This window comes from Vigna unguiculata, chromosome 9 (assembly GCF_037176805.1).
Source record: "Vigna unguiculata cultivar grain cowpea cultivar isolate G323 ecotype 2 chromosome 9, ASM3717680v1, whole genome shotgun sequence".
Lineage (NCBI taxonomy): Eukaryota > Viridiplantae > Streptophyta > Magnoliopsida > Fabales > Fabaceae > Vigna > Vigna unguiculata.
Genome location: NC_140800.1, coordinates 45,730,731 through 45,749,736, shown reverse-complemented (window position 1 = coordinate 45,749,736; position 19,006 = coordinate 45,730,731). Strand labels below are relative to the sequence as shown.

At 34.4% G+C, this 19,006-nt stretch overlaps 4 protein-coding genes across 4 annotated transcripts; 1 reads left to right on the top strand and 3 right to left on the bottom strand.

Moving 5' to 3' along the window:
• The first annotated feature begins 338 nt into the window (after positions 1 to 338).
• LOC114163088 (monosaccharide-sensing protein 2-like) lies at positions 339 to 5,177 on the top strand. The gene is made up of 6 exons (XM_028047166.2): positions 339 to 516; positions 657 to 771; positions 1,152 to 1,712; positions 2,327 to 3,264; positions 3,858 to 4,045; positions 4,557 to 5,177. The coding sequence occupies exons 2-6, from the start codon at positions 693 to 695 to the stop codon at positions 4,999 to 5,001; spliced, it is 2,211 nt and encodes a 736-aa protein (XP_027902967.1). The 5' UTR covers positions 339 to 516; positions 657 to 692; the 3' UTR covers positions 5,002 to 5,177.
• A 1,748-nt stretch (positions 5,178 to 6,925) lies between these two features.
• Positions 6,926 to 9,919, bottom strand: MCD1 (multiple chloroplast division site 1). Its single transcript, XM_028086414.2, has 6 exons — positions 9,734 to 9,919; positions 9,456 to 9,638; positions 9,218 to 9,375; positions 8,471 to 8,858; positions 7,462 to 7,578; positions 6,926 to 7,351 (listed from the first exon to the last, which is right to left on the bottom strand). The coding sequence occupies exons 1-6, from the start codon at positions 9,776 to 9,778 to the stop codon at positions 7,154 to 7,156; spliced, it is 1,089 nt and encodes a 362-aa protein (XP_027942215.2). The 5' UTR covers positions 9,779 to 9,919; the 3' UTR covers positions 6,926 to 7,153.
• A 4,747-nt stretch (positions 9,920 to 14,666) lies between these two features.
• Positions 14,667 to 15,597, bottom strand: ATL8 (RING/U-box superfamily protein). Its single transcript, XM_028086428.2, has one exon. It carries the CDS (start codon positions 15,490 to 15,492, stop codon positions 14,938 to 14,940), a length of 555 nt encoding a protein of 184 aa, XP_027942229.2. The 5' UTR covers positions 15,493 to 15,597; the 3' UTR covers positions 14,667 to 14,937.
• Positions 15,598 to 16,320: 723 nt separating this feature from the next.
• LOC114195972 (outer envelope pore protein 21, chloroplastic-like) lies at positions 16,321 to 18,617 on the bottom strand. The gene is made up of 5 exons (XM_028086427.2): positions 18,443 to 18,617; positions 18,296 to 18,370; positions 17,998 to 18,204; positions 17,823 to 17,921; positions 16,321 to 16,619 (listed from the first exon to the last, which is right to left on the bottom strand). Exons 1-5 carry the CDS (start codon positions 18,533 to 18,535, stop codon positions 16,536 to 16,538), a joined length of 558 nt encoding a protein of 185 aa, XP_027942228.1. The 5' UTR covers positions 18,536 to 18,617; the 3' UTR covers positions 16,321 to 16,535.
• Between the last annotated feature and the right edge of the window lie 389 nt (positions 18,618 to 19,006).

The window sequence follows — 19,006 nt, the reverse complement described above, 5'->3', positions numbered from 1 at the left end:
GATCTGGCACTGGCTGGACCCCTTTTTGTCCTCACTTATCTCTCTCACACGCACCACACCGCACCAGATTCCATCCATCAATCACCACTTCACAAACTCTATCATTAGATTCACATTCACACTTTCTTAATTATTATTTATTATTATTATTATTATTATTATTATTGCAACATGCAAGAGAAGAAGCTGAAGCTGTCACTGTTACCTCTCTTCTTTTACTACCATCATCATTTCAAATATTTTGAACAAGAAATTTTCGGTTGGTCATGATTATCATAATTGTTGTTTGTTATTATAATTATTATTTTTATTACTGTTACCGAAAGAAACAGAGAGATGAAGTGATTTTCTTTATCTGTGTGTGTGCCACCCAAAGGAGTGATAGTGGCGACTGGTCAGTGAGGAAGGGCAAAGAAGAGCGATCTGAAATTTCGGATACTTTAATTGCTTCTCGCTTTCACCCAACCAACTCTCAATTATAGATACTCCGTCAACCTCAATCTCAACTAACTACCAGTACTCTCTCACACCCTTTTCTTTTCTTTTCTCTTCTCTTCTTTTCTTTTCTTCGATGGAAGCTTGCTTGATTCAATAAAGAGAGAAAGCCGTTTTTTTTTTTGCTTTTTGGTACGTGATTCTTGCTTCTTATTTAATAGGTACCTTGCACGCTGCTTCTTCCTCATCTTGCGCAAATGAAGGGTGCTGTTCTCGTCGCTATTGCCGCTTCCATCGGTAATTTTCTCCAGGGATGGGATAATGCAACCATCGCCGGTACAGTTCCCATTGATTCCTACTCCTCTTTTTGGATTTTTTTTTTCTGTGGCTTTTGATTACCACTGATTATGTTGACTTTCGATATAACTAACTTCTTGTTATGCGGAATTGAAGTGGTGAAACTTCAATCTGGATCAGAGAGCACATATCTAAAGAACTGCATCTGACCTCACTCTACAAGATTGATTGCATGCAAGTTTATATTAATCGAATCTGATATGTGATATGTTTCTGCTCTGTTTGAGCAGAATTTATCAATCAGTTTGTTCTTCTCAGTGTCTTATGTCTCTGATGAATAATTATTATTCTCGGTCAATTTTTTGAGGTTTACAGAGAGTGCCTAACAGATCACTGATTCTTGTTCTGTTGTTCTGCAGGGGCTATTGTTTATATTAAGAAAGACCTTGCGCTGCAAACAACTATGGAGGGGCTTGTGGTGGCCATGTCCCTGATTGGGGCGACGGTAATCACCACTTGCTCCGGTCCTGTATCGGATTGGCTTGGTCGGCGACCTATGCTGATAATCTCATCTGTGCTGTATTTCTTGGGTGGTTTGGTGATGCTTTGGTCCCCAAATGTGTATGTGTTGTGCTTAGCGAGGTTACTTGATGGATTTGGGATTGGCCTTGCTGTGACTCTTGTTCCGGTCTATATATCTGAAACGGCACCCTCTGAAATAAGGGGATCTTTGAATACGCTCCCTCAGTTCAGTGGTTCTGGAGGCATGTTTTTGTCGTACTGTATGGTCTTCGGCATGTCATTGACTCCCTCGCCTAGCTGGAGGCTCATGCTTGGGGTTCTGTCCATTCCTTCGCTCCTCTATTTTGCACTGACAATTTTTTTCTTGCCTGAGTCTCCTCGGTGGCTGGTCAGCAAAGGAAGGATGCTGGAGGCCAAAAAGGTGCTCCAAAGATTGCGCGGAAGGGAGGACGTGTCAGGTAATGGGATTATTTTTCAAAGCATTCTTCTCGATTTTTTGTGCTGTCTATATGCTTCATGTACTGTGGGAATCCTGTTTGGTAATTTCAGGTAAATGCTAAATTCTTACACGAAATCACTGGTTACGATTTATCGCAACCTTAATCTGTTGTAATGTCATGATCAAGGTTTTCAAATAACGGTCTACAATCACAATTTTGCCGCCATATTAAGTATTTGGACTCCGTTTGAACCCAATTGTGGCCACCTTTCTTTTTAATTTTCTACAATTGAAAAAAAAAAAATTGCAACTGTACCTGCAACTCAAAACCTTTGACATTTTTTATTAAACTACACTGCAATACCATCTTCAGATTTACGGGGGTACTTAACTAATTGCTGCATAGTTGCATATCTCCTTCCTGTCATCCTCCTTTTATAAACTGCATCTTATCTCGTATGTGTACAGGACTCAAAATGATACTGTACACATGGACCATCAATGTAAAATACTAGGTTGCACATGATCTTCATTTTGAACTTTTCATTGCATGGATTAGTTTGCGATTCTCAACCTGTATTGAAATTTATCAATGCAATGATGAATCAATTTATGAATTTATAATTCACGCAGGCGAGATGGCATTGCTGGTTGAAGGTCTCGGGATTGGGGGTGATACATCTATAGAAGAGTACATAATTGGCCCTGCTGAAGAGTTGGCCGATGGTCGGGAACAAGGAACAGATAAAGATAAAATTCGATTATATGGATCTCAAGCGGGTCTGTCTTGGTTAGCAAAACCTGTCACTGGACAGAGTTCTATTGGCCTTGCATCACGCCATGGAAGCATCATCAACCAAAGCATGCCCCTCATGGATCCTATGGTGACACTGTTCGGTAGCATTCATGAGAAGCTCCCTGAGGCGGGAACTGGAAGCATGCGAAGCACTTTGTTTCCACATTTTGGAAGCATGTTCAGCACTGCTGAGCCGCATGTTAAACATGAACAGTGGGATGAAGAGAGCTTACAAAGGGAAGGAGAGGACTACATGTCAGATGCAGGTGGTGGGGACTCTGACGATAATTTGCAAAGTCCTTTAATCTCACGTCAAACAACAAGCCTTGAAAAAGACATGCCTCCTCCTCCCTCCCATGGCAGTATCCTGAGCAGCATGAGGCGTCACAGCAGTCTTATGCAAGGATCATCTGAGCAAGTTGGTAGTACAGGCATCGGTGGTGGCTGGCAACTGGCATGGAAATGGACTGAAAAAGGTGAGGAGGGAAAAAAGCAAGGAGAGTTTAAAAGGATTTATTTACATGAGGAGGGAGTTTCTGCATCTCGTCGTGGATCCGTTGTTTCAATTCCTGGGGAAGGTGAATTTGTCCAGGCTGCTGCCTTGGTTAGCCAACCTGCTCTTTACTCCAAGGAGCTTATCGATGGACATCCAGTTGGTCCTGCAATGGTTCATCCATCTGAGACTGCTTCAAAGGGGCCAAGTTGGAAAGCTCTTCTTGAACCTGGGGTTAAGCATGCATTGATTGTTGGAGTTGGAATACAAATACTTCAGCAGGTAATGTGTGGTTACTATTCATTATTCTCTTCTCCACCTGCCTTGCTTATTATAATGATAAAAGGGTGGTATTTAGTAATTTTTCCTATTCGTAATCTCCATGCTCGTTTAAACTTCCGTTGCTTTCCTTCCTTCTTTTTATTTATTTTTTTATTTTGGCGAGGGGGTCAGGTAGGTAAATTTGGGGAGCCCAAGTCCAAAACCTTACACAAGCCTTCTGCTTTGAAGACTGCTTACGTCGTTATCTAGTGTCTATTGTTGTAGACCTTAAATGTTATGTTACTGATCTTGTAGTACTGTTTGTCATTCCCTAGTAAGTCACAAAGAACATTTGAAATGAGGTTTGATAATGGTGTTCATATTAAAAAGTTCAGATGTAGTTAAGTATTAACTGAAATCATGAGATTAGCCAGACTGGAGTATGACTGAGTGAGAATTCTTTGCTTTTTTCTTCAAGTATTCAAAGCTACCCGAGCGTGTATAACCTCCTTGTCATTCCTTGCTGAATTTGTACTTTATCCAGTTTACTGCATCAATTTATTGGTTTATGTCCTGTTATCAACGGCTGACTCCTAATTCTTCATGTTCTGCAGTTTTCAGGGATAAACGGGGTTCTATATTACACACCTCAAATCCTCGAAGAGGCTGGTGTTGAAGTTCTTCTATCAGATGTAGGCATTGGCTCAGAGTCTGCATCATTTCTTATCAGTGCTTTCACAACCTTCTTGATGCTTCCTTGTATAGGCTTAGCCATGAAGCTCATGGATGTTTCCGGCAGAAGGTACGCTTTCTGTTTTTTTCCGGGTCTATAGTTTTCCCTATGTATTCGATGACTCTTCATGACTCTTCTTTTTGCATGCATTTTGTAAGGTGATTACCAGTACTGAACTAGATAACTAGATTTATTCCTCATTAATTTAATGACGTCTATCTGGTCGATGGAGAACAAAAAATAGAGTTTGTGTCGATCTCCTAGAGGCGCGTAGATCCTAGTGACTTTCATTGTACAACACAAGTTAAAGCATAGTTGCCAAGGAAAATTGACTCCTGTAGAATTTAGTGTGTTGCCGACTATGTAACTAACTTTCTGGAGCTCTAGAAATTTAACCTTAACAATTGTTTCACTCGATAACTTGAAAGATTAGTCAAGAAGTAAGACCACTAGTAGATTCCAGACAGGTTTATTCTAAAGGTTACTTGAAAACGATTTGCAGAAGTTTGTAACCTTCTTCAAAACAAAACATATTTTAGTATTTTCTTAAGTTCATCTTGATTTGTTCCGTGGCTTGCAGGCAATTGCTACTTACTACAATTCCCGTGCTGATTGTGTCACTGATTATTTTGGTGATTGGAAGCGTAGTAAATTTTGGCAATGTGGCCCATGCGGCAATCTCAACTATATGCGTTGTGGTTTATTTCTGCTGCTTTGTGATGGGTTACGGACCGATTCCAAACATTCTTTGCTCAGAGATTTTCCCCACTAGAGTGCGTGGCCTCTGCATTGCTATATGTTCTCTAGTGTTCTGGATTGGAGACATCATTATCACATACTCGCTGCCTGTGATGCTCAGCTCCATAGGACTTGCTGGTGTCTTCGCCATTTATGCCGTTGTTTGTTTCATCTCCTGGATATTTGTGTTTTTGAAGGTTCCAGAAACAAAGGGCATGCCCCTTGAAGTCATCTCTGAATTCTTTTCTGTTGGTGCAAGGCAAGCTGCTACGGCCAAGAATGAGTAGCACCACCACCCATTATATACACTGTATAACTTTAGTTGCTCAAACCCTCCCTATCTCGTCTTTATAGATTTTGCTTCCCATGACTATATTTGGAGGAGGAGGATATATGTTCCAAGCATATCATATGGATGTGTATTATTCTTTCATAAATATAAAATTTTTGCATTTTAGAATTATCCACATTAGACCATCAATGAATTCAACAATTATCGTTGGCCAAGTCACCAAAATCCGTTAATACTCCAACTTTTACTCATCACTGTGGTAAGGATATTTTCTGTGGGGGCCTTCGATATTAATGCGCATTCTTGTCCCGGTGGCCACTCAAGACTGCCCAATTACATTTATTGCATATTTACTTCTTTATACTTCTTCAACTTTAGAGGGGACAACGATTTTGGTCATTTCTAGCTCTTTCGAGAAAAGTTGTGTTCACCCAATCTCTATTTAAAATTGTATAAGAGAAACAAACACTCTTCGTTGTCATGAAGAAAAGAGAGCGAAGGATCGTGAAGAAAGACAATAAGAATACAAATATATATTGAGTTTAAAAAACTACTTATAAATAATGTCTACGACGAATTCTAATTGGCTGAAATTGTACAATTTTTTTAGACAACATAAAAAGTAAGATGCATTGTATTTTTCACAATAATTTTCATTGAAACGTGTAACAATGTTTTCTCGTATGACTTCTAAACACATTCATATTATCTCTGGTAAAAGTTTTTTTAAATCGGAATATTTAAAATACTAGTTAACAATTTTTTTAAAAAAATATACATAATAGTTTCTTCTTAGAAAACTGATTTTCCAACAAATCCTGTTCGCTGTTTCCACTTATGCAGATCGGTTGTGGACAAAAGAGCAAGTGCTGCAACGCAACTTTATTTCCACTTGTACTAATTTATCAGATCTTCCCAACCTTTTGGAAATTCTGATGCTCAATTTAATAATATTCTTATTGTTACCGACTTCAACAGTGCGGACTTTTGGAAAGGAGGTCAGTTATGTGGCTACTACGAACTTTAAGGCTATTATTGAATGATGAAATACAACGAAATAAATTATACAAATTTCATTATTTAAACTCTTTAAAATACGATGGAAGGTAATGGAAACATGTAACTGCATCTAGGAACTACTATCACTGTAATTTGTATTTACAATAGCAAATTCTATAAATGTCAGTTTGGGGGCATGAATTTACAAATGTAAATTAGAACTATATTTAAATTTGAACTGTAAACAGAATAAAAAGGAACAACGATAATGATGATAATAACCCGTGAAGACAATAATAATGTTCGCAGTAACCTGTGGGAATTATTAATAGAATATTGCAACCGTGCATCTTAAGAGTGAAATTAAGACTTGCATTGCAATTAAAAATAAGGAAAGTTGGTCTCAGTTATGCTATAATTACATGGAATTGTACATCGAAATCATATCTCAACTAAACAATAATTCAAAAATCAACTTAAGAATCACAACATACATTTCCACTTACTTTTTAAGTACCAGTGAAATTATATATATATATATATACACACACACACGCACAGCGAGATATTTGATCGAAATGTTTTGGATATTCCGATGTTAATATCCACAAGACATAAATTTGTTGAAAATTACAAATTACAAATTTGTAGTAAAGCTAACAAAGTTAAGCTGACATTAATTAGGTATCTGGGCTTCAACGTACAATGAACAAACAGTTTTCGTTCTTCGTCGTCTTCCTGGCTAATTTGTTAGTCATTTATGAGGTTGCAGAACCGGAAATTCTAAACAGTTCTTAAGTAAAACCACATAGCATTACGAATAAATTAGGAAATGTAAAATTCCCCACCAAAAAAACAAAACATGTTCGGTGACAATATGCAGCAACAAAATTATATTTTTATACTTTAAAATAAGCAAATGCAGCAACCAAATTATATTTTTATACTCCAAATAAGCTAATGCAGCAACCAAATTATATTTACAGTCCTCATCTATACAATTAGACAGCTCTAAAGACTCCAAAACGAATAGTACAAAAAATTTGGGTAAATTCAAATCCATAAATTTAGTGCTATCGGAGATCTATAGCCCGCCTCATAGCACTTTTAAGTTGGATCAACATGGGTAAAAGTTGTGTGCAAAGAACCTAAAGAGTTGGATCTTCGGATGATGTACTTTCAAAGTGATTTAGGTCACTGTCTATATTAGGTGAGTCAGGATCACTCACTTGATTGTCTACAGAGCTCTTCTGTGCTTGATCATTTAATCTGGTGTGGGAGTTGAACGGTCTTTCAATTTCTTTAGCATTGATAGGATCTATCACTAGTTTATTGATTTTCTGCTCCTGTAGCATAAATAATACAAAAGGATTCAGTGGTGCACCAAATCATGCAGAAACACTTTAGCGATGTTTGCATGCGTGTGTTATTGTTTAGCATTGGTAGGACCACTCGCCTGATTGTTTACAGTGCTCTTCTCTGCTTGTTCATTTAATCTGGCGTGGGAGTTGAATGGCCTCTCAAATTCTTTAGCATTGATAGGATCTATCGCTAGTTTATTGAGTTTCTGGTCCTGTAGCATAAATAATACAAAGGGTTTCAGTGGTGCCGCAAATTAGGTAAAAGCACTTCAGCAATATATCTCCGTGTGTAGTGAGAGAATTACTTTTATAAGAGAATTAGTGAGCAGATTTTGACTATATAAATGGTCAAAATTAAAAGCTACTTAAAAAAGTCACACGTAGTGTGGTGTCCATACATGCCAATTTCTGATATCAAGGATTTGAGTCAGCCAAAATACCAAGAATTAAAATATTAACTTGTTATGGGATAGAAACAAAGCCTGGTTTGACCATTTGCAGCACATGAAGAAAAACTATTCTTGAACCCAAATGTCATTCCAATATGCTCCCTCCAATCTTTAATATAAGAAAAAAATGACGTCTTAGAATGTTTATCTGAAATATAAACAAACTCAACAAATGTATCTTATTTAATGAGACTATCTCCAAAATGCTCTTCATTTAATTGGAGTTTTACTTCGAATAACTCTCTTTTATTCTTGCAATCAAGTTTTAAGAAAGAGTAGTTTAAGAAAAATGTTTTTTTTTTAAATGAAAATAGTAAACTAAATGCTACTAACTTTCTTAATGATGGTGAATTTGTTTTCTACTCAAATTCAAGACTGGAGGGTGGAACTAAATATAACAAGATCAGAGAGTATCATTTTTGTTTAATTTTATATTGGATTCTGCTATAGTAATAAAAGAATGGAGAATGGTTGAATCACAGAATGATTTCCAAAGTACTATCTTGGTGAATATCAGCCAGAATGCCAAAGTTAAAGACCGTCTACTCCTCATGCTTAGGAATTAGGACAAAGTGGTGATAGCATTTACAAAAAGAAATTCTAAAACTATATAAAAAACATGGAGCTATTGAATTTACTTGTAACTAGAGCTTACATTCTGTAGGGCTTCGAGCTTTTTCTGCAGGGCTTCATGTTCGGCTTGAATCCGGAAAGGAACTCCGTGCTTTTGATACACATTGTTCTGTGCCAAGTCTTCATCCAGATCAGTAGCAGTGGTAGCAAAAGGATGATTAGCCGGAATCCACCGGACAGTATCAGGATCAACATCCGGAGGCACAGAGTCCCCTTCTCTAAGGAAAATGGTGGGTCGCTTCCACTGATAGGCACGCGACCTCCTCCTCTGGTGAGTGGCCTGCTGCTCTTCGGTAAGTGTAACAGGGGCTAAGCGATAAACCTTACCACACATCTCAACCGTTGAGTTGCTTTTGCCAACCTTGACAAAAGGATTATTGAACGGGTCTTCGTACTTGAGAGGCCTTGATCTGAAAACATGCATACAACAACGCAGATAGACAAGATGGGGGTTTCATCATTTTTACTTGTTAGGCAGGAAAGTGGAAACTCGATCTCACTAGGCAATTCTTATCAAGTAGTATTATTGTCAAAACTGAATGAAAGAATATGCAAATGAAGAATACATTCTTTATTTCCTCCTTGATCAATCTTTACAGAGGATGTTGTTATATAGACAGCATTGCTCTTAAAGATTATTATACGTGGGTATCTATGTTAATTATGGTTTGCCACTAATTTTATGAGCATATTAGATAGATAAATACATAATATGAATGAGTGAAAGCAAAAAATAGTAACAATCAGTGGGTATGGATAAAAATCATACATGCCTCTTCTATCAGATTTCAGTTGTCCACGTCTCACAAGATCAGCCACGGAACCTGGACGCTCCTTTTTTCTGGACACGACCCTAAATACTCCAACCAAAACCACGAGCGCAACACATACCCAGATCGGAAAATTGCTTCCACCGCTTCGATTCAGCTACAAATAACAACAATTGTAATAATAAGAAAAAGAAACGGTAAATGAAGAATGAGTGTGAAATTAAAAGGGTGGCACACCAGGAAGGAGGGGATGGTGACGGAATTAACGAGTTGATGGTAAAATTTGGAAATGGAATTGATGGAGTCGTGTTTGAGTTGTTGGGTGCGAGAGCGCCATTTGGAGATCCCGTTTCTGATAACAATGCGATTTCTAGTAGTGATGATACTGCCATTGCTAGTGCTACTGATGAAGGAACAAGGCTGCAAATTTTATTTTTTTGTTGAAAAGTTTGATCGTTAATGAGCATTGTGAGAAACAATGTAGTGTTTGTGGAAGAGAGGAATTGAGAACTTACGCGAAGAGAAAGCGAGCGAAATTGCAGTGTCCAAACAGAGGCCATGCGAAGTTGTGTTGGTGGCAACTCAATTGCAGCTTTCAATTTCCATTCCCTTTCTCTATCTTCTCCTCCGATCTTCGATGTTAGGGTTACAGAAATTTTCAAAGATAAAATAGTAAGAAAAATATAAATAATAATAATAATATAAGAATCAAAATCAAAATAAACCTTCCTCCGAAAACATATCAGAAGTTCGCGGTTCGATTCAGGGTCCGGTTTAGTAATAATAAATAATAATAATTAATTAATTAATTAAGTTTTAAAAATCTTATAGATTTAAATATTTTTAATTAACTTACAAAACAAAGTTAATCCATTACATTTTTCGTATGGTTATAAAAAAAAAAAACTACTACTACCAATTTAACTAATTATTGACAAAAATAATCAATTAACAATTGAATTGATTATTCGTAATTGTAATCAATCAATAGTGCATAACATCTTGAGTCACTAAATAGTTAATTATCTATAAAATATAACCGATGGTTCGTTTAGGATAACTCATATATATATGAGAGATTATGTATGTGTCACTAAATACTCTTTTAGATCAAATAATCTATTACAATAACAAGTAATAATTAATTATATAAGAATTATAACCTTTGTTTAGTCTTCAATATCATTGATTATTGAATGTATTGTTTTATTAGAACTACAATAACAAACAATATTCAACTCATATTTATAATTATCAAACTCTTTGAATTTAAATTGAGTCTCACATAATATATCTTATATTTATTATTTTAAATTATATAATTTTGAATTAACACTAATCATTGATCTATCATTTCATTTATTAATGATACATTAACTATAAGAAAATTTGTAATTTTCTGGAAACAAAAATTGCATGTTTTTTGGTTAAGTATGGACTGAGGTAATGACCACATAAGATTTTATGGTATTGTGCTCTTATTTGTAGGTTTCTATTCGTTAAAAGACTTTTTATTTTTCCTATTACATGATTTTCAACCTTTCTTTTTTGCTTTCAAATTATTAGCGTAATCCCTAAGATCATTTGATGTGATACTTAAACTTGAATATTTTGTTGTCTAATGGAGTAGTATTTAACAACTTTGTTTGGAGTGAAAAATATAGTATATGCCAAAAAATATACTACATGGCAGCTAAAAATGGAGATGAATATTTTGATTAAAATAATAATAGTGAGTATAATATATAGTATATAATAAAATAAAAAGTAAGGAAATGTATGGTTATGAATAAAGGAAATAGAAGATGATGTTTTGTTAGGTAGTGAGGGAAAAGAGGGTGGCGATGGAATAACTTTTAAGAAAAGTGAAGCAATTATTTAATGATGCATTCAGTCTTTACAAACTCTCTTTTTTGTCCTAATTCCCCAATTATTGATTCCAACTTGGATATCAACTTCTCATTACCCTAATTGCTTTATAATACTAATCTCATAACTTATAATTATTCTCTATTTTTGTAGTGCCTCAACATTTGTGACAACATTTTCCATGCATCAAATTTCAAATCATTCTCTTCAAACACACTTCTACTAAATGTATACAATTGTTTATCTTCATCCTTAATTTTCTAAAAGCTCAAATTTTTGTTACTACCAAATTTATTTAGATAATGATATTTTGACTGTTTTTTTTTTACCAATTTTTAACTTATTACTTCAATCACATTTTAATCATTTATTTTGAGTTATTTTTATTTTTATTAATAGTATGATGTGATGATCTAATAGTGATTGAAATGATAGGTTAAAAGTGGATAAAAAATTGAATCAAAATATCATTATCCATTTATTTTATCGTTTGTATATACTGCTATTATCAATATTCTTTTTACTTTTTTTAAATTTATTATTATTATACTTAATTTTATTATAACCTTATAAATCCCAATTTCTATACCATAAATACCATTCATAGTATAATGATTACACGCATTAGAATGGATTAGCCGCAAAATGAAATTTAACTATGAATCTAAATTTTATTTTATTTTGGATATTTATATGAAAAAATTTAACACTTTATATAAGTAGAAAGTAATATTAAATCTCTTATATGTTATAATCTACACATTATGTAAAATGACAGTAGTATCGTTTTATAACTTGTTGTTTTGGTAACATGTGACATGATTAGATTTAAGCTATTTAATTTAAATCAAACATTGTATGAAAGAAGGATTTATCATAACTATTATGTTATCGATCCCAAAATGAGTTGCATTAAGGTGAAGTTTGAAAAGAAAAGAAAAGTGTTAAATTTGACATGTGATGACCGGGCTAACATAAATCGTGCACAAACTATTTCACACATTGATTTGGCTGTTATAACTATTTTAAAAACACTCAAGAAATTTGGTGGTCGAATTTCAATGCCACAAAAAAAAAAAAAAAAAAAAGTCAACGAAAAAGTGTGTCGGTTTGGTAGGCTAAGGTAGCACTAAAAGATGGCACTCAAGAATTTTGTTGCATGGAATTGACTTCGTGGCCTTTCATTTTACCAGAGAGATCTTTTGATTGCAATCAGAAAATTGTGACCTTTGGTTGTGGAAATGTGGAAGTGTGGTGAGTGCAAAAGCACCACCACAATCTCCATAAATATAAAATAACACAAACACAAACACATTTATAGAATTCTTTGTCTATAACAGAATAGTTATTATAATAAATTATTGTCGTTAACTATATGATAATACTGTATCAAACTTTATAAAATCATTGTAAAGTGATTGATAAATAAATTATATTTATATAAAGAATTGATTATGTGAATATCTTATATTATCTTGCATGTCATTTATGAAATTTCAAACATTTATGTTTTTTTAAATTTGTCAAAGAAAAAAAAAATTAACTGTTGTTTAGAATGAAAGACAGTTCTAAGTATTATATGGTTGTATACTTTTGAGAGATGTTGAAGAATGGACTAAATAGCCACTAACACTGTGAGTGTATTTCATATGATCAACAGCACTATATCTTTTCCACAACAATGGACTTTTTCAAATGATAAAAAGTATAGTAATTGTATGTCAAATTGTGTAAGAAATTACGATTTTTTATTTCATATTTTACACATGCTTCTTAAGTTCTCTGAATGGGTTAATTTTGCTTACTTTATATTTTAAAAGAAAGTTAGATATGGGAGTATTTAGGGCAATGTACAATGCATACAGTCTAAGTGAATAAAATTCAAAAAAATTTATTAGAAATAAAAACTTGGGATCATTGGTGGGCCCAATAAAAACTTGAATAGTTTTGGTCCAAAGTGTACTTGCATCTTTATTATTTATTGAATTAAATGATGTATAAGATTATTTAATGCAACCCACAAAAGGAAGATTATTCGGATACCTATGGTGTGTGATTTCAAATGAGACATTCATTGATCTTAGGTCCTCTGTGGCCACGAATCCTCAGAATTGAATTAATACCACATATCATATTATTTTATAGACTTTATTAATTAATTGCCAATAGAATTTAACATTATATTACCGTCAGACTTTCACTAATATTACATCATATTCCAATATTTAATGGTAAAAGAAAATAATGATAACTTAATAAATTTTATATAAAATTTGCAGTAATTAAATCACCCTGTACTGGTAGAATAACTATTGTGAGTAAAATTATATTATATATAGTGTAGTGAAGATAAACCCAACCAATACATTTTATTTGATGGGTTTATAGTACAATAATTGAAAAAAAAAATTGTGAATAATATGAGTTTTCAGATAATTTGTAATTAATTAATAGCATAATGGTATATATAGTTATGTGTTGAAATGAAAGCATTGGTATGAAAGTGGGTTGGGTGTGAAAAGCAGGGAAAATGCTGAAACTTGTATGGTCAAAGTAAGAGTCATGGTTTGAGGAAGTTGTTTATATAATAATAAAAGAAAAAAGAAAATGAAAAATAAGAATGGAGTGAGGGCATTATTAAACTTTAGTGCTTTATGCTCCACTTTCCTTTCTTTCCTTTCCACTAATTCACACACATTTCAGCGGAAGAATCTCAGATACTTCGCTTCTTCCAATTTCATTTCTTTTCTCATCCCACCCAACCCTAATTTCAGGTCAATAATTAAACACGTCAAAACCAATTTCTCAAAACTAATAAAGAAAAATTATCAACATCTCTATACTTTAAAATTTTCTTGCGTACTAGATTAACATAATTTAGTATATAGCAATGTAGCAAGAGAAAATACCTTTGAAACAACTCATTTTCCTATTTCAATATTTTTGAAATATTTATCATTATTCTTGTACTTGAGGCTAAGAGTAACAATTTATTTATTATAAATTTTAGGTATTTGAAACAAATATTTATTCTACATAATGCAAAGTAATATTTATATACACACATTATGAATATTTTTCTTTTCTCTCTTTTAAATGAGTATTTTGTTTACGCCTGATAAAAATAAACATCTTTCACAATCATTTCAAATTATCTTTGTGCAAATAATTGATTTTTTAAATGAAGATAAATTTTCAATCTACAATATTTATTTTATATTTCTTAGAATTTCGTTTGTTTTCTTATAAAAGATAGTGTTTATAATTAAAAAGCTTAATATTACAATTTAAAATGATTTAAGATAAAAAAATACCACGCTAGTTCAGGTATAAAAAGAATTGAACACAATCCCAGAGGTGTAGTTGAAAAGATAAATTGCGTCAGGGAGGAATTGACGCCAGCTGGAACCACTTTTCTCTACATTTTGTTGGAGAAAAATGAGGCATGGAAGGTGGCATAACATGTAGGTGGTACGATTAGCGAACGAAGTTCGATCAAACCAGAGAAAAATTAAAAGATGAAAATGAAAAAAGAAAGAAAAAAGTTGAAAACGTAAGAAGAACGGAGTAGGAATCAGATTCAACTAAACTGATGCAGGTTGCAGGGAATAAGATATCACACCATTGCCCTGAGAGCGCACAAATGCAATAATACAACTGATAATTACAGCACTAACCATATCAATCTGACACTAATTAACTAATTCCTAACTGACACTAAACTACACACGAACTACACACGAGGAGCTAGTAGTTCATATTATACATTATACATACTATATAGACAATATATTATATATATGTATTTTAAAAGAAAAGGATTCATGAATTTAGAGTTAATAGTATTAACCTAAGGCAAGAACCTATTGCCGTTATCCTCCCTCACCTTGAATCTGGCCTCGGATTCCGACTGCGGCGGGGGCGCGGAGCTGGAGCTCGACGGGGCCGGGATCCCGCCGCACTTGTCGCACCGAGAAACCACCAGAATCTGACGGCACGACGGACACGAGGAGTGCGATCTGAGCCAGGCGTCGATGCAGCTAACATGGAATCCATGTCCGCACTGAGGCAGCACTCGGATTTCGTCTCCGGCTGCGAACTCCGAGAGGCAGATCGCGCAATCGGCGAATTTAACGGCGGATTCGGCAGTGGCGGTGAGCTTGGGGAGGGAGCGGAGGACCTTCTTCTTGACGCCTTTGTTGGCGGCAGCGGGAGGAGGCTGGGGAGTGGGAGCAGAGGAGAAGCGGAGGCGGCGGAGACAGCCGCAGCGCGCGACGGCGACGAGACCGAGGACGCAGATGAGTGCGCAGAGGAGGGCGGCGAGGATGACGACGAAGTCGGAGTCGACCACGGCGGAGTCGTTGGACGAGTCGCGCTCGCCTAAATATCTGAAGGGACGAGTCATGTGTTCGGAGAGAAATGCAAAGAGTGTGTTTCAAGTTTTGGGTTTCTTTGGTTGGACTTACACTATAAGTAACTACTTCTGCTCTATACCCCTCTTCGTCTTCGTATTTATAACAATATTCGCTTCCAACTATTTTTATTCATGCTACTCACTCCTATTATTTTACTTAACCAAATTAATTCAAACATTCACACGTATTTTATTTATCAAGACCAAAATCAATCATTACATTCATCATCTTTTATAAATTCTTGAGTGGACAGTCAAAAGTTTTTCATGCAATATGTAATCTTACTTTAGTTCTTATAAGACATTTTTTTTATTTGATATCTCTTAAGTACTGTAATAAATAAATTAAGAATAAATTATATAACCATAATATAACATAATTTTACATTATTATATAATTATAGTTGTATAATCATAAAAATAATGTTACACCCCCTCCTTTCCAATTCTTTAACAACAATCTCACAGCAAAAATGCATAAATGACTGACTTTAAGGCGCAATCATCTTAGGTCATCAGGAAATCACTATTGGATAATATAATTTAGCAATTTGTCAAAAAAGTTATTAAAAAAAAATAAAGAAGCAAAATTAATCATTACAAGATAAATCTACTTTACAATTCAACCTTTACAGATTAGAAGTATATAAATTAATCTTAAAGAAAGAGTCTTCATTTATTTCCTATGACTTTTTTCCCTACAAGTCTCTATCAATATATAGATTTTCTTCTTTAGCGCTTTATTAATACAGGCGAATTCATCCAATTCCAGATGATGACATCTTACAGACGCAGTGAAGAATTTTATCTCGACACAAATTGTAAAATCAATATTAAATAATATGCGAACTTCATTTTCAACAAATCACTTTAGTTCCTGCAAAGCAATTCGCATGACTAAACATAAATTTATGCATGGTCCCTTTTATAAGGCAGGCTTAAGGTTAGGGTGAGAAACAGAACACGTCTACCAAAAATGACAAGCAGAACATGAATACAGAAAAAAGCTCTCTGCACTTCTCATAAGTCATATCTCACAAGTCATATCTCACGTTCCATCTACCTTTGTAATCGGCATTTATTGTCCAATTGTTCTCTCTAATCTGCAGGTAAGGAACCTGAAAACAAGAGTTTTAACCTAAATGTCATTAAGAAAAAACATCAGGAATACACAATGGGGGAATAATACACAAAAAAACTACATCATATCTTCGACAAAATGACACCAACGACAATTTCGCGGATTATGCTAACTTCCTAATTCCAGAAAACCATTTGGTTGCTACCAGATGAAATATAACAACCGACTATAGTAATTTTACTATTTTTGTACCCTAAGTAAATTACTCAAGAGTTAAATAGAGGCTATGTATTCAGTTAACATACTCTTGACACAATTCAATCGGTGTAAAAAACAAAACTATTTATCCCTAAAACACATGCATCCATTACTCTCAATATTTTATCCTGTTACATATAAATTGTACGTGACTTCGACTTTAACAAACTTGTTAGCTTTCGGTAAACATTCTTAAACACTAACTAACAGACAACTGCAGTCACATTTGATACCGAGGCTTAAATCATGGTTACTTACAAAACAACTGACTAACAGAACAAATTCTAATAAAATGATTCTTCCATGGGTTCAGTACAAAGCTTTGTGCGCTTGTAAGTACAGAGATAAAGGCAAAAGGAATAATCGTAAATGAATGATAGTTCTAACAAACTAGTGCTAATTCAATGCAGTGAAAATATTCTAGACATGGTTTTAAAACCTTGCAGGTAATTAGTTTTACTAAAGACAGTTCAATCTAGTTCCAACTCATAATCAAGAAACCCAAATCCAACAATAAGTGCCCAGATATTAGTGGTGGCAGAAAAGGGATTATTTCTCTTTCTCTAGCTGCTGAAGGGAAAATGGTAAATGAATTCATTGGACTCACAAAATAAATTCCCCGAATACAGAAAACATAATCAATTTAGGAGCCACTACATCACACAACTACCCAAGGCTCCAACAACCACGTAAGTCACTGATGAGAAAACACGAACTCAAAATCATAGTCAACATAGATAGATGTCTGCATTGCTGCAGATACCACAAGACAATATTCCCATTTTATTTTGGTTTTCTTTCTCCATATTTTCAATCCTTAATGTGATATCTCATGCCATCCACACAAACACTAATTTCAGTCCCAAAGAAGACGACAAAACCTCCACCACAATATAAAACCCTGCTATCACCAAAGCATTATTTGACACCACCAAATTAGGGGAAGGAAGAGAGGTTGTAATTGAGAGAGAACAACACAAACCTTTTCAAAATATTCGCATCCAATCTTAAGTCTAATATCTTGATCTTGCTTGAAATTGAAGAGGTTCAACAAAACCTCCGCCGCTATTCTGGACTTTCCCTGCAAAAAAAGAAAAAAAGAGGATTCAGCAATTGAAGAAAAAACGAAATGCGCAATTTAACAAACATTATTGTACCTCTTTGAACTTATTGTCCATGTCATGTGCTCCCTTGATTTTAATATTGAGAACACTCGGTACCTCTTTGAACTCCCTCTCAACCTCAGATGCGCCCTTGACTTTAAAATTGAGAACGCCGACAGTGTAAGTCTTCTTTGCATTGACAGTGTAGCGCAATTTTTCACGCTTATCGTATCGCAATCCGAAACCAAGAGTAGACGATAACTAATCGAATTGAGTGAAAGAGAACATTAATAGATAATGGGAGATAGGTTTTAAATTAGGATAGAAAAAAAGAAGAAGAAGATAGATTTACATTTGGATTGAAATATCTTATAAAAGCACCGGAAGATGATGGTTGTCCAAATTTGGTGTCAAGTTCTCCGTGCACCTGAGGGAAGGAGAAGTATAAGATTGGAGACGATGAAGAAAATGTAAATGTTTGATGAGTGATATGAATTACCTGGAGGTAGGTGTTGGGAAAGATTGCGAGTTTTTCTTTGGCATGGATTCTGAGAGCTTTGGAATCTTCTCCATATCGCAAAGAGGTCTCCATCTTTTTTCGGATAAAACTCCGTGGTAACTCTAACTTCAGTAATTAGATACAACACAAACACAACCCTAGTATTCTCTTTTTTTTTTTCCTCCCTTTTCTTCTTCATGGGCCTATGCTACATAAGCCCAACAATTACTGCTTTTTCTTTTGTTGTGCATTGTGGAAAATCAAACTCAACGCATTATTATTCATCAACGTCACATTTTATTGCATAAGGTACACCAATTTACTTTCCTTTTTATTCTAATCAAGAAAAAAATAGTTTCTAATCATTAAATTCATTACCAGTCAATAAAAAAGATAAATACATTAACATTTAAGACGAACAGAAAAAAAAAATCACTTCAAATTATAATTAAAGAATTACGCGATTTTACTTTTTTTTATTGTAATCAAGAAAAAAAAGTTGTTTCTAAAATTTATTAGTGAATAGAAACTTTTTTTAAAAGAAGAGCTATCATTTGCTATTAT

Coding starts and splice junctions, on each gene's coding strand:
- LOC114163088 (XM_028047166.2), top strand. CDS start 693: ATGAAGGGTGCTGTTCTCGTCGCTATTGCCGCTTCCATCGGTAATTTT. Junction 772..1,151: donor GGATAATGCAACCATCGCCG/GTACAGTTCCCA, acceptor GTTGTTCTGCAG/GGGCTATTGTTTATATTAAG. Junction 4,046..4,556: donor ATGGATGTTTCCGGCAGAAG/GTACGCTTTCTG, acceptor CGTGGCTTGCAG/GCAATTGCTACTTACTACAA.
- MCD1 (XM_028086414.2), bottom strand. CDS start 9,778: ATGGCCTCTGTTTGGACACTGCAATTTCGCTCGCTTTCTCTTCGC. Junction 9,376..9,455: donor TCACCATCCCCTCCTTCCTG/GTGTGCCACCCT, acceptor TGTTATTTGTAG/CTGAATCGAAGCGGTGGAAG. Junction 7,352..7,461: donor AGAGCACTGTAAACAATCAG/GCGAGTGGTCCT, acceptor TTTATGCTACAG/GAGCAGAAAATCAATAAACT.
- ATL8 (XM_028086428.2), bottom strand. CDS start 15,492: ATGACTCGTCCCTTCAGATATTTAGGCGAGCGCGACTCGTCCAACGAC.
- LOC114195972 (XM_028086427.2), bottom strand. CDS start 18,535: ATGGAGACCTCTTTGCGATATGGAGAAGATTCCAAAGCTCTCAGAATC. Junction 17,922..17,997: donor TGGACAATAAGTTCAAAGAG/GTACAATAATGT, acceptor CTTTTTTTGCAG/GGAAAGTCCAGAATAGCGGC. Junction 16,620..17,822: donor GATGCGAATATTTTGAAAAG/GTTTGTGTTGTT, acceptor TCTTGTTTTCAG/GTTCCTTACCTGCAGATTAG.